The 15,118-nt window shown below is 46.7% G+C and overlaps 2 protein-coding genes across 7 annotated transcripts in view; one reads left to right on the forward strand and one right to left on the reverse strand.

Annotated features, from left to right (window-relative positions):
• Nucleotides 1-15,118, reverse strand: part of LOC6040925 — a 44,517-nt gene that overhangs the window by 16,548 nt on the left and 12,851 nt on the right. The window lies entirely within an intron of this gene.
• LOC6040928 (uncharacterized protein CG45076) lies at nt 476-15,026 on the forward strand. 6 transcript variants are annotated; one of them, XM_038267107.1, is made up of 12 exons: nt 476-855; nt 5,526-5,555; nt 5,754-6,107; nt 6,859-6,983; nt 7,069-7,220; nt 7,605-7,661; nt 8,150-8,311; nt 12,898-13,274; nt 13,509-13,627; nt 13,745-13,792; nt 13,983-14,060; nt 14,122-15,026. In XM_038267107.1, exons 1-12 carry the CDS (start codon nt 772-774, stop codon nt 14,624-14,626), a joined length of 2,091 nt encoding a protein of 696 aa, XP_038123035.1. In that variant the 5' UTR covers nt 476-771; the 3' UTR covers nt 14,627-15,026. The 6 variants fall into 6 exon arrangements, with proteins under 6 accessions (XP_038123035.1, XP_038123039.1, XP_038123038.1 ...); XM_038267106.1 differs by having other exon boundaries at nt 479-855; nt 5,754-6,152; XM_038267111.1 differs by lacking the exon at nt 5,754-6,107 and having other exon boundaries at nt 478-855.

A 15,118-nucleotide genomic window follows, 5' to 3' on the forward strand; every position in this document is an offset into this window, starting at 1 on the left:
TCAGTAGAAAATCGCGCGATTAATCGCAACCCAAGTTTGGAGGCTGGAAAATTACCATCTAAGATGGCGTGGACGTCACGAGCCACCTGCTGTCAAACGGGTGGGCGTCACGTTTTTCGTGGATTTGCGCCGACGCTCGTGAATAAAACAAAGATCATTTCGCGCGCGCCGATTCCGTCCTCAAGGTCGACCAAGGGACCCCGCCGACAAGTGTGCCAAGGTGGCTGCCATAATGGCGGCTCGCTCGCTAGCTGTCAAACGGAGCCTGATTTATGGCGGTTCGTTTGGAGCGACTACTGCGATTGGCTGCGTGCTTTGGGGATCGATTTTCTCCAACGGCAGAGAACGCGCTCTCGGGTGACGGCGTATTTTTAGAAATTGGCTGAGGATCGGCCACTTTGCGCGATGCGGTGGTTTGACGGGGGACGGGAACAGTTCATTTTGCTCCTGGTGCGCGCATTGGCCAGCATCCAAGCCGAGCACGAGCCGAACCGGGTCCGTTCGGGTGTCCCGTTCATTCTCGAGCCGAGAAGGGTATATCGTTGACCGCGCGGTGGCCACCAGCTCAGAACAACTTCGAACGGCGTCCGAACCAGACCAGGACCGTAATCTCTCCTCCGGAATTCGTCTACTCAGTCTGTGTGAAACCGTGCGTGCGTGTGTGTGAGTGAAACCGACCTTAAAACCGCGACCAACCTCGAGCTCCCAGTGGCAGTTTGCGATCAACCGTCGACGAGTCCACATCTCCCTCGAGAACATCTCCAAGCCAAAATGGTCTACGAAAGCGACTTCTACACCACCCGCCGGACCGGGTCCCACTACACCCGCCCAACGATTTCGTCCTACACCGTGACGGTGAGCATCATCCAGACTTCCCACTATCTTTCTGATATGACCTGATTGGCCCTATTCAGATTCCCCTTTCCTAACGCCAAACTTGTTGGCCCTCTGGTGGTAGTGTCTACAAATAAGAAGATAAGTTGTTGAAAGAGTTTTCTGAAAAAAAAAGTTTCCAATCAAAGTGTGCGCCGAACTCCATCCTTGACTTTTCCGGGTCAAAAAAAAAAAAAAAAAAGATTAATGCCACGCCAAGTGGACGGGAAAATTAAGCGCCGTTACCGCCTGTTTCGATCCAAAAATAACCCATTTTCCTCTGTGCGAGATGGTGGTGAAAAGTTCGAGAAGAGTTTGAAAAAAGCGAAGAAAAAAAAATCTCACAATGTGGGAACGCACGAAAAAAGTGAAGTGATTATGTATGACCCACGCAGCGTGAATGACACTAATGATTTTGGTGAGTGGCGGAATTTAGAGAGAAAAAAAAGGAAAAGGCGCCACCCTTTCGTAAAAACTTTTGTGTATGCAAAGTACAATCACGTACAATGATCATGAACGGGATTTTTTTGGCGAGTGTTAACAGCTGTGAAATTACGACAGTTTTTACGCCAAATTGAAAATGTGAGATTTATTTTTTTGGGAACAAGGACGAAGACTATTTGGCGAAAATTAGAACACGTTTTTTAGAAAGAAAAAAAAGTGCAACTTGATCAAATTTCTATGTATGAGCTCAAATTTGAACGTTGGATTTTTAATTTGATGACATTTGCTCAAAAATCGTGTGCCACGTTATCTAATCAGTTTTTCTAATTACTTTTGAGAATAGTTAACAAAATCTACCTGAAAACATCATAAGAACTAAAGTAAAAAGTGGGATTCTAGAAAGTGTTCTTTAGAAAATATCTGATAAGAAGAATTATTAGTATAGACAATTATTAGTATAACTTGTGAATAAATAGGAAACAAAAACACTCGGAAAACCTTTCAACAACTTCTCTATGACCGTAGACCATGGTGCAATGATAGCAAGAGACAAAAAAGTTCAAAAACTTCACTCAGCTGTCATACTTTCCTACCACTTGTTACGCTGTTCCGTTTCAAAATGTTACCCTCTTCTCCATCTGCCAATATTGCTAATAAGAAACTCTAATGAGATAAAAAACCACATCCAAAAATGTGAAACAATATTATTTCAGTGTCACTGTAAACTCTAAAATGATTCAAAAGTGCAATAAGTTGCATCTGATGAACAAAAATGTTGCATGCAAACATCATTACTACAGAATCAATAACATTGGATACAGTCAAAGCGCACACTTACACACTTGTATAAAATTGTTTCACATAAAAAGCAGCCTACTATTCAGCGCCCCCTTTTCACTCATTCGCGTAACTGTTTAACCAACAAACCTTCAAAGTTTTTGTTTTCAGCTGCCAAATCGACATTAAACTTTATTTTTGAGTCGAAACAACGGAAATTGAGACACGTTTGAAACTTAAACGATATTTAGTAGAGCAAAAAAAAAAGCTTGCACGAGAACATCACACAAACATACATGATCAAAGTAGTCGCATCACATTACACTCAAGTAGAGCGAAAAAGAAAAGCCGAAAGGATCGGCCATAAAACGAGCAACGAACCTCATTTTTTTAGGAAACAAAAATGTTTCACGCGATCGTAAAATGAAACCTACAATTCTGCTGTTGTCATCCTTTTTTTTTTTGTAGAATGCAAATTACATTTTTCAAGACATATTTTGTTGCCGCCTGATGCCGGAAATCGAAGATGGCTGTCGGTCGGTGCCAAGCGCCTCACGACAAAACACCAACTGTCAGTCGATGTTTAGCGGCTAAAATTAACACACAAAAACAAAGACGATCAATCAGAAGCTTGACGAGATTGAGAGAGAGAGTTGGGGTTGGAAAGAATTTCCCACTTGGCACGATTTTTTGCTCGTTGGTCACGAAACAAAGTTGGCCATGAGATTCACTCACGTGCGCCGCCATTTTGGGTTCTGAGATAATCAAGGTTTCAAGGTGACGGATCCTATCACCTTTGACAGTTTATGGAGTTTTCTTATGTTGTTTTGGAGTGATTTAGTCAAAAAAAATTATTCAAATTTTTCCTCCCACGTTTTCTTTCTAACAGTGTGAAAATGTCCAACATTTTGTGCAATTTTCCTCTCGCCGGAATGGCCATTAAATAATTACCAGTCAACTTTGGGTTTCGAGCGTGGGTGCGCGCATTGCAAACCAACTACCGAAGAAGAAAACGCAACCCAAAAGACGTCGTTTGCCGGTGTGGGATGGTGCGCCATAAAATTTGACATCCCACGGGGTGGGGAAAGATGGAAAATGAGTGCGCGCGCGAGACCACGTTCTTCGTCTTGGGAAATGTTTAAATTTAGCGAAAACTTTCAGTTTTTTCGAACGCAAAAATTGCGGTTCATTCATCACCGCGCCATTAGGGGGCGGCATATTTGTTGTGTAAATTTGTTCCAGAAGAGCTTGTTTATAGAAAATTCTTCTTTTGGGTTTAAGTGTAAAATTTTGTTCTATTTCGGTCTTCTTCGTTAATCCGTTTGCTAAAAAGCAGCCATTTTGATTTTTGGAAGGCCGCGTCACACAGTAGGCTAACATTGCTTGTGTAGAAAAGCCTCAGTACGCAGCCCTTTCTAACAGCTTCCCGCGCCACAGTGACTTAAACGCACACCCTGTAGAATAGAGAGCCGCGACCACGCTTCTTTGACGTTTTTCGCCAGTAAGGTACGCAGCCACTTTTGCAGAATCACCACCACAACAACACCACAAACAACTCTGCCTCCTCCTCCTATCTCTTCCAGAGACGGGGCGTCGACTGGGAGAAGGTTCCATTCGTGCCGCGACCCAGCCTCGTTCCGGATCCGGTGACGGCATGGGGCAAGAGCCAACCGCGCAAGCAAGCTCACGTCTCCATTCTGGAGGCCATCAACCGCGAGGGCATCGAACCGGATCCGCGAATCCTGGCCCGGCCCATCGACGACTATCTTTCGCCGCGGGACCGCAACCGGTGCCGGATCCTGAACGAATCGATCCGTCAGGAGCATGCCCGGGCTACTGGCCATACCTCCGACCTGGACAACATGGACACGGTGCTGCGCCGACTGCATCGTGAGGCTCCGGTCAAACCGGAACGTCGTCACGTAATCTTTTTCGAGCCTGGCTACGCCAGAAGCTACTACAGGCCCTAGGAAACCTTGTGAACTCACTTCCAACCCTTGCGAACCAACGAACCTCCGACCCCCTCCTGCGATGTTTCGAAAACACAAACACACTAATCCCGAAAGACAGCTACTAACCGATGGCGCGTGTAGAGTTGACTAACCCAGATAGAACAGCCATCTGTGCATTCTATTGTGATCCTTTGAAGAGAGCTGGGTGTGTGCGTTGCTGCACGCAGCCAGCCGTTTGACAGTTCGAAAGCAGTATTATTTTTGTGTAAATTTCGTCCCAGTACAAACCTGTTTCAATTTCTTGTTTGTTGGCAAGCAATAGTTACGCGAAATACCTCACCCCGAAGTCTGCTCATTACGCCCACCTTCCCCCTCTCTGTATGTTGTTGTTGTTGTTCCGACACTGTTCCCATTCACAGACCCCTCGCTATTCCACACTGTCCACCACCACAACGCCCCGTCGTGACGATTCGTCCTACTCGTACTCGAAGACGGTTCGCTCGGAGACCAGCAGCTCGTCCGCCGATCCGTACTCTTACCGGCCGACGACCTCTACGTCGAGCTACTCGTCGACTTCGGAGCGCGACAGCCGCGGCGGACCTGGTGGATACTCGTACAATACCGAGCGCACCACCACGACCGGTTCCGGCCCGGGTGGCTACAGCTACAGCTCCACCACTTCCGGCAGGCTGCCGCACGGAACCTCCTACAGACACTACTCGTACCGTGTCTAAGCGCAACACAGCAACAACTGTCAACTAATGCAACCCAATAGCACGCACGCAGCCACCATGGCTGACAAGTCCTAACACTACTCTATTTATTGAAACCACGTGCACGGCACGCATATTCAAACAACTATTTATACCTTGTTTTGTTACTAACAACTATTGTTAGAGGAAATTATCAACACACGTACACACATTTACTTTAAAAAAAAAATCCCAATGAGAAATTGGAACGACGCAGCCGCTTGCGCGGCGAAGCGAAACAAATTTACATAAAAATAACAACAAACAAACAAGAAAGCTTTTTGTGTAATCAAAAACAAACATGTTGAAGAGATATTATGAAACCAAATAAATGCTTCCAGTTGGGCAGAAAACCGACTTGTTTTTAAGTGTCGTTTGAAGAACGCAGCCAGAAACCAGGTGCATCACCAGTGCAGTGGAATGCAATGTCGTTTGAAGTTTCGAACGTGTCAAATTTCGGTAGCTGTGTCAAAAATTCTCATGCTTTCACAACTAGCGAGCGCTAACACCTTTCTCTCACTCTCCTCTGTGTCTATTGTTCTCACACGCACATCAACAGTTGACATTCTGACATTCCACTGTACTAATGATCATCCACCAACACAACCACACTGTCTGTTTTGATTCTCTGTCCGTGTTCATTTCCGTTTTGTGTGCGCCATGTTGCTCGTTTCGTCCACGTGGATTCTTAATTGGACCGTTTCTTCGATTACTTTCTTCCACACAGACGCCGCTGCGATATTCCGGAGTCCCACGTGTAAGTATGCGTCCGGCGTCCGGGATCCCTTCCAGGAAGTTGTCCAAACCCCTTACTCCACCACTCTGAAATGTCTCTCCGTACTTGTGCCGTGTAGCTAACCGTTCTTTGTTTCTAAACTTTCTGTTGCGTCGTTTTGTCCGGAACACTGTCGACACGTTCAAACACTCTCTCCACCATCATCACCAACAACAATAGCTCGACACCTTCACCACCACCACCACCACCTATCGCACCCCAATGCCATACGTTGCCCATAAGCGGATCGTTCCGGTGACACGATTCGCCAGTTCACCGGCTCGAGTGCTCTACTCGCCGGTTCGTGTCCTGGGTTCGTCCTCGGTACGCATCCTGGGCTCGCCGGTGCGCGTCTACGGTTCGCCCGTGCGGGTCATCAGCTCGCCGGTCCGAACCGTGGTCCGCGCCGTCCGGTCACCAGTGCGCGTCATTACCTCGCCGGCCCGGATCGTCACCGTGCGGTCCTCCTACCTGCGCCCCTCGATCGTCAACAAAGAGTTCGACCGTATCGAGCGCAAATACCGCGCCAGTCCCGTAAGTAGTGCCCTCGAGCAGTATTACAACTCGCCCTCCTACCTGGTAAGAATCGATGTCCAAAGATGGTGTAGAACTTAAGAGAGAGCCGCGCCTATAATCCGGATGACCCCAGGAACCCTCTGCTGTCGAAGCCTACTGCCTCTCTTTCTTTTTTATCTTTTCATCCCAACCGCAACCACATCTCCATCGAGTACGCAACCAAAATCACAAAAACCAAAATCCAGACGTCAAAACGCAACGCGCGTCCTGTGGGAGCAAACGAATCAAGCACGCAGCCATACTAACACCTAACAGGTAGCACACATTGCCGTGGAATGACCTTGACCCACTTTCGCCATGGCCACTCACGCTCATTAGCCATATCGCCCGTCACGTTTGCCCCACAGACACGCGCCCCGACACCCGGACCACACAAAATTTTCTGTTTTGATCTCTGTTGATTGAAAAGGTCACTCAGCGAAAAACATCACACCTTTCTGTTTATGTCATTGTGCCGTGCCGGCAGCGTGCCCGACGTCTATCCAAATCGCGGAATTGTTCTAAATTTAGTAGTATTGGCACGCTGCCAGCACGCACTGCCCGCACCTAATATGTACAAATAGCCGCAGCACTGACCAAGCTCAAAATTACGAACACATGTTTACGTTTACTGTAAATAACACCGTCAGTAACTGTCAACGATTGACAGTTGGTGACTTCAATCAGCGCGCAGCCACCTTCCAGAACTAATCCCCGCTCGATTATCTAGGAATTTGAAGACGAGAAGCGTGAGATCCGCAACTCGAGCGCCATGCTGCTGCGTCAGCTCAACGACCCCGTGCCACGTGTGATGGCCCCGCAGGTGCCGGCATCTGTGCCACTCGCCGAACCCAAGTACGCAGCCTCAATCCTCACTCGCCTTAAAGTGGCTCTAACCTAACTTTTCTTCTCCACACCCCCCCCCCCCCTGAAAACCAAGCCCCAAGAAGTGGGTGTACGATCCGTTCAGCTCGCACAACAAGTACAACAGCGACACCTACGTGAAGAGCACCATCACCGACCCGCTGCGCAGCGTCGCCCGTGACATCGAAGCCATGGCCCGTTACCACTCGCCGGCCTCGCGTTACGTCGGTAAGTGTCCAACCGAACGCAGCCATTACGCGCGCCCACTACACCCACCAAATAGATATACCTGCACCACCCTACCCACTATCTCGCTATTGTTTCGCTGTTAAGATTTTAAAGTTTTTTTTGATTATTTTTCCAGTAGTCTATAGAAAAGTTGCTTCGAAAAGCACGCAACCACGCCATAAAAAAATGTCATCGCCTACTGCGCCATCTCTAATGTACAAACTAGAACTTTCGTTTGACAGTTTTGTCTTTATCTTCTCTCTCATTTATGCACAACCGCGCGCTACGTAATGATGCTACCCATCAATATAACCTCAATTTCTTCTTCATCGGCTTTGGCTTTCCCCCTTACTTCACTGCAATTTTAAAACCAACAAAAAACAGAATACGTTCTGCTAGACGACATTCTCTGGCGCTACACGTACTACGTCGATGACAAGGGTTAGTATTGACATTTTGTCTAAGTTGTTCCGCCATTTTGTCTCCATCTTTGTGTTCCCGGCTGATGGTGGATCGCAGATCGTACTTTGGATGCGTGCGTGTGTGTTTGTTTACGTTTGTTTCCTCCACCCTGAAGGAGTTCCCTGGTTGCGTCAGGGTACGCAACCAAACTGTCAAGTTTTGTCCGATTGTTGGAAGCATTTCCGTGTTCGAAAGGTATTTCTCACCGATTGGTGTACTCAGTTGTGGTTAATCTCGAACCGCTAGGCGAAAAAATGTGAGCTAAATCGTATGTAGGCTAATGCAGTTGCAGTTTCTTGCTGCGTTCTATCCAAGCAAATGTATTTTCACCCTTTTTCAACTGTGATTAACACGAACAACGTAAACCGATTCAAACAAAAACAACAAAATTGTAAATGTGAAATGTGCACAATTTTTTCTAAAACCCAAATTGTCTCCGGATCTCTTTTCGCTTTGACAACCTAAAGGCAAAAATCACTTGGCCAGTACGCGCATTATTGGATCGAAGGCGTACCCGAAGACCAAGCCCCGAATCTATAACTATGATACGGCCCGGGTGGGTCGCGAGGTCAATGTCATGTCGCACTATAGCGCGAACCGCAGCCAGGCCAAGTCTGACGTCGACGAAGGTAAGCAAAAACGGTTGCAGCGAAAACGCGAAAAACTGCTGGAAAAACAGAAAGTCAACAATGAAATCCAACAACAACAACAACCAGAACAACATCAACAGACAGAACCAAAACAAACGCCAGAACAGCCACCGTCAGAGGAGTGAAGGGCGTGTTCTCTGGATGCGCGTAAAACAATAGTCCAAAATGTCAACTACAACCATTTGCAAACATACTCACACACCACATACACAAACATACATCGCGCATACCTCTCACATCCAAGCCTCCTTTGATTGGCCACATAACCGCACCAGCACACTACCATTGAACGCAAAACAAAACAAACAAAACGGATGATTTTCAACTGACTTCTAGTGGTATCGCACCCGATGTAAACATAAGCACGCAGCCGCTTCGCGCTGCCCGCTGTCAGATTTGACGCGCTCGCGCAGCTATAACCGCATCATTCCGCTCCCGAGTGTTAAATGCATCCGCCGCCCCTTGTTCAACAGCACCGCCATCTGTGATTTACCCCCCTTTTTAGTACGCTAGAAGCTTGACAACCTTTCTCCCCTTGTGGCCTCCTTAGATTTGTTTGGTAGGCAACCTGGCGCTGCGTTGGGTTTTGCTTGACGACCTTTCGAATCTTAATCGACCGGACGCAGCCGAAAATATTTCTTATCAAGAGCAAAACCGAACGGCTTAGGTTCACATGTACAAATGTCAGATTGTGTTTCTCACCCCTTGATTTTGTTCTCTATTTTCTCCACCTTCATCCAGATCGCTATTACTATTATAGACCACAATCAACAGTCCTAGTAAAATTCTTCGCCTATCCCGTTTCATCGTTTTTCACTTACCGCGTGTAGACCAAAAATAAACAATACAAACATTACGCAGCCACAAATCGAACGTCACCACACAGAAACACTTTTGTAAAAAAAACCAACAGTTGTGAGTGTGTCTGACCCCTCTTCGTTTAGATGTAGACCATCCTGTCAAAGCGTTGTGTAGAGCATTGATCATTTTCTGACCACTCAACGCAAAACGGAAGAAACCAACAAAAAACGCGAAATTAACGAAACGAAACCAAATTCGACCACTGTGTAACGATATATTTATCTCACGATCTTTTTCTCTCTCCATCTCACTCTTTCCGGACCGGCTCATAGTCGAAACAAAAATCAAGAAATATCTTGAAAAGTACTACCTTAAGCACTCGTACAAGGTGCCGGACGAATTTAGGGAATTCGCGCACGGTGTTTAATAGGGAGCCCTGGCAAACCCATCCGCCCAACCCAGACCATAAACAATAGCTCGTAGCGCTTAGGAAAGAGAGAAAAGTGTCAGTAAACACAGAAAACACTAAACGGTAAACGTCACGCCAGAAGGTGCAATGTGTGTAACTAACACCGCGCCGCCATCTTGCCCCTTACCCTCTGTGTTTTTGTCCCCCCATCTTTTCGCCTGACAACTGTCAAAACAAAAAGTGACCACTGCTAGAAGTGCCCAATTGAAAATCGTTCCCCTTCAAAAGCACACGCAACAAACAAATTCGAACATTCGACCACTTTCGCTAAAACCCCGTCTTTTCGACCACCGTTCCGTATGCCCCCTCTTCAGTGTACGCAGCCATTGAGCGGAAACGACAAAGGAGAAGACAGCGAGCCATGATCAGGGATGCTAAAGAAGCGTTAGAAGACTACAAGTAATAATAACACGTTGGCAGCCACTGTTGACACGCGCCTACACCTACACCACCAAAACCCAACAACATTTGACTGCGTACTTTTGTTTACAGTTTTAGCAAGCTACCGAAGAAAACTACTCCTCTCTACACTTATAAGAAACGCAAAGCGCTCGCTGATGCTGTACGAGAGCTGGAACAAGAGCAAGCTCAAGTAAATACACGACACCTCAAACACACAACTCGCACAAACCGACCGAAATCAGGGAAAAGATCGTACCGTACCCCTTTGTGATTGGTTCCGCAGCCAAGCTGTCACTGTTGGCTGCGTTCAAAAAAACAATTCCTCCTTCATACTTCCATTAAAATCAACACTCTCAAAACTGCAAGAATCCTAATCGAACTTATCTTCTTCTTCAAAACTCGGCAGTAAAAATAAAAAATAACCTGTTCCGGCAGCAGCTATACCTCCCACACACCCGAACCTACCACAACATGTGCAATCCCAACCAGCGAACAATGTTTGGCGGAAAATTTGTCTGGATGAACTACAAGAGCTACAAACCCTAAGCTGGCAAGCTACCCATCTTCTACTTCCACTTCCAAAGTAAGGATTCTCGTCAATTTGTGTCCGTGTCCTCATTCAGTACGCAGCCCAAATGTGACAGTTGGACTCCTCCATGGAATCGCTTCATTCATCGAGAGCTCAAAATTGTTCTGCCTCTTTGTCTTCGTAACTGTCTATTCGTGTCGATGACGTGTCTAACCTCGAAAAGTCTCTCTGCGTAGGTGGAAGCACCTGTTCGCCTCGTTTCGTCTCCCGATTTGCGTCTCAAACTCTGGTCGAAAATAGAATTTTCACTGCATTACACACTCACTCTCTCACCAGCGATATTTCACACCACAAAACCAGACACTTTTGGAAGCAACTCTAAACAATTTAGAGATGTCCGTAGATGTATTTTTCTGTTTTTCTTACATTTTCTGTTTGTCCTCTCTCTCCAACAAAACTCTATCTTTCTCTCTCTCTCTCTCTTTCCCGCTAATATCTTTCTCGTGTTGTTCTAATTCCAGTCAAAACTGAAACTAACGTTCGCAAAGCGAACCTCGGGGACAAAAAGGGCATCTATAGCAGCGACATTAACTTGGACGCTTAAACAAAACGAAGTGAAAGCTCCCTCTTTTCCTTACAAAAACCAACTGCAAGCCTCGTTCTTTACAATATTTTTTTCATCAGTTTTTTTTAAACAATTGGAATATAAGTTTTCGATTCAAAACAATTTTTTTTATTTTGCAACCACGCACACGCTCTAATCCTTCAAAAAACACTTTTTGGTTATGTTTTCCTTAGCGTAGCTGTCAAAAATTGGCTGCGTGCCGCGCTCACTTTACAAACGCAGCAACCCTTTTTGATTTCTAATTAAAGCTCAGCTTGCTCTTTTTACAATATTCTAATCCAAAAGTGCATTTTCTACAAAACAGTAAAAAAAACATATCAAAGCAGCAACAAATGTCGCCGGTACTCTAGAAAACTTGTTTTGTTGATTCTGTTGGTTTGACACACACACACATGTGCAGGAGCGATTTTAGTTGTTTTAAGTTAAGTTTATGTTTAGATACACAACTGAGAAGCGGTTCGGCATTAAAATTTGAAGCTCGAAGCGCTTCTAGAGAAGAAATATTTACCGCAGAGTTTATTTACAAAAGGAAATGAAACATAACCCTATTTTTAGCGCTCGAGTGCAATGAATCGAAATATTATATTTACAAAAGTGAAATTTCAAACAACTGATGACGTATCAACTAAAAATTACTGAACTGTAAATACGCAACGTCCGAGAAGAAAATGATCAACAATAAACCAAATAAACCGTAGACGCTCTATTGATTTTACATTTCTCTTACTTCAGTAACCACAACACAAATCCCTTTGTTTATAAATAGACTTTGACTTTAGTGTTTTCGTAGCGAATCTCTGTCACCTTTACCTATAGCATGCAAATCCCTTGGTATTCTCTCCTTCATTTTTGTGCATATATAGAAGTATGTGTCTGCGTAGGTGTGTAAAAAGCCAAGCAAGCCATGACTTTTTGTATATTTTCAAATCAACCAATTTTCGAACTCTTTTAAACCTAAACACCACCAAATATGCTCAATCTGGACCAAATCTATAAATCTCCTGAATTCACCTGAGTTAACCCCTCAAAACCGACCGAAGAATGCGACTCCACAGCCCAACTACTTGTTTAACCACTATTAAAAGTAAGTAAACTTCCTTATTCTCAGTAAAAACTCTCTGTCTATCTCGCTTTCCCACTAACAAGCGCCATTTTTGAAGCAAACACTCGTCCATTTCTATGCGAATAAAACCAATTCAAAAAATGTTTGTTTCTGTATCTTTTTTTTGCAATTTTTGACTGTTGGAAACTAAAACCCTCTCTCTGCAACTGAACTGCGAGATGTACTGCGCACGCAAGTCAACACCTTTAAATCGGAAAGCCATTGGCTGCGTACTTTGCGCTGCGTGCACACGCGCGTGTGAATGTGTGACAAATGAAAAAAAAAAAGAAAAAAAACGGAACAGAACAACCGGAACCGGGACAATCGATGCTCCTTTGGTTCATGCCCCTTCAGCGCCTACTAATCCTTTCACATGTCAACCATGCACACACAACACACAACGTCATGTCATTTGCGTACAGACTAGACAACACAAACACGCCATTTTAACGCAGCCATTTCCTGCCGCAATCTGTCATGCGCCTCGCACATGCACCCGAAAACAAGATCGAATCGAACAATACCGCCCGCTACACGAATCAACCAACCATCCATTGCATCATTCTCCTAACCTTGAAATGTTTCGTTCCCGTCGCTGCCGCTGCGTCCGTCACCGGTTTTTGGTTGCGTCCTCCAGGCAAACTCAATCCAGCCCGGCCGACGCGCAAGTTCAACAACCCCAGCCTGTACGAGGACCCGACCGACCCGAAGCTGCAGGACAAGCAGAGCAAGGTCGAGAAGGTCGTCGAGCTGAACAAGGTGCGGTACGAGCCGATCAACCTGGAGCGCGAGCGCGTCAAGAGCATCGCCGAGGCCAAAAAGAAGGAGGAGGAGTCGATCGAGCGCGAGAAGCTGCGCCAGGAGGAGCAGGCCAAGCGCGAGGAGGAGGCCCGCGTCGCGGCCGAACTGGCCGAACAGAAGCGCATCGAGGAGGAGCGGCTGGCGGAGGAGGCACGGCTCGCCGAGGAGCGCCGCCTGGCCGAGGAAGCCCGACTGGCGGAGGAGGCGAGACAGGTGGGTTGGGACCGAACCGAAAAACTATGTGCTTCAGGAACCTGTTCCTGTCAAATCAGACTGACAAGCCCAACTGTCAAAAGTACTCAGCCAGTATTGGCTGCATTCTTTATTTATCAATTCGAAAAACGCGCATTGTTACGGTTACGGAGTCTGGCTGATTCTCACTTTTTTGGAACGTTGACCCCATAGAAAAGTTTGACCTTGAACGCTTTGTTCTGTTCGTTCCGACAGGCTGACGAAAAGAAAAAGAAGGCCGCCGAGAAGAAACGCCTGAAGGAGGAAGCCGAACGCAAACAGAAGGCGGCCGAAGAGGAGGAACGCAAGCGCAAGGAAGCGGAGGAGAAAAAGAGGTTCGTATGAGGGGTGAGGGTTGGGACTTGGAACCGCTCGCCGCTGAGCAAGCTCTCAATTGGCAAATTCTAACCAAAACTAAATTAAATTCGCAAAATTTACGCACGCACGCACAGATTGGAAGAGGCCGAGCGCAAACGAAAGGCTGAAGAGGAAAAGAAACGGTACGGTTTACTTATTGGCAATATAATGATTCTATCGCTTTCTCCACGAGGTGCGCAGCCGCTGGCTGCGTACTGGAGATCTCTCGTTAGCTCTGCTTTTTGCTTGCAAACGAGTACGAAAACTCGAATACGACGCTGCCACCGCGTTTTTTGGTTGCGTACGTTCTAACGTCATTTTCTAACGTTACAGCCAGGAGGAGGAGGAGCGCAAACGCAAGGAAGAGGAGGAAGCCGAGCGCAAGCGAAAGGAGGAAGAGGAGAAGAAACGGTTGGTCGAGATTGGTTGGCTGCGTTCGGGGTGGGTTTAGTAATTTTGTTATTGTTAACAGATTGGAGGAAGAGGAGCGTAAACGTAAGGAGGAGGAGGCGCGCGTCGCCGAGGAGGCCCGTGTTGCCGAGGAGGCTCGTGTCGCTGAGGAAGCTCGCCAGGCTGAGGAGAAGCAGCTTAAGGAACAGGAAGAAACCCGTATTAGCGAGGCGCAGAAGATCCGCGAGGATGAGTTGGCCCGACTGAATGAGCTGGAGAAGCAGGCCATCGAGGAGGACAACGCCGAGCTGCTGCGTGAGATCACCGCTCTGAAGGCGATCGCCGAGTCCGACGAGGAACTGCTGAAGCGACAGGCTGCCAAGCTGGAGGAATCTGCGCCGGCGGCTCCGGTCGCAGAAGCTGCAGCACCAGCTGAGGAGGTCGCCGCCGAGGCTGCTCCAGTGGAGAGTGCCGAAGCTGCTCCGGAAGCAGCACCAGCTGCCGTTGAGGAACCTGCCGCCGTCGAAGTTGTCGCTGAAGAGAGCAAGACTGAGGAAAGTCCCGCCGAAGCTGCCGCCGAACAGTAAAAAAAACTCTCCAAAGGGTCTACGACGGACCAAAAGCTCTACACAAACACTGACACACTCACACTCGTACACAATGCCTAGGCTAAGGATCTTTAGAGTTAATCAATGTGTTCAAGGAGATGTTGACTCAAAAAATAAGAAAACTATCAAAAAGAAAAAGAAACTAATCTGTGGAAAGACACTAACGAAATGTGGCTGTAAATGCTAGATTTTCAGCCTGGGAACCTTCCCCTCCCCCTGAATTGGAACCGAATACGAGCTAGAACTTAGAAACTGAACCAGAAAGGCAGGCTTAACCTAACTATATAGGAACTCTAGACATTCGCAAGAAACCGATGGAAACGACGCCGCAGCCAGTAAGGAATCCCAACTGTACGAGGCACCAAACCAAGCGCACAAAGGATATAGATCAGGTAGTCTATATGAGAACCTTTTCGTGAAATTCGTACAGATCTTTGAGGAGGAACGATTCAGCGCAGCGCACTTCCAACG

Source organism: Culex quinquefasciatus, chromosome 1, assembly GCF_015732765.1.
Source record: "Culex quinquefasciatus strain JHB chromosome 1, VPISU_Cqui_1.0_pri_paternal, whole genome shotgun sequence".
NCBI lineage: Eukaryota > Metazoa > Arthropoda > Insecta > Diptera > Culicidae > Culex > Culex quinquefasciatus.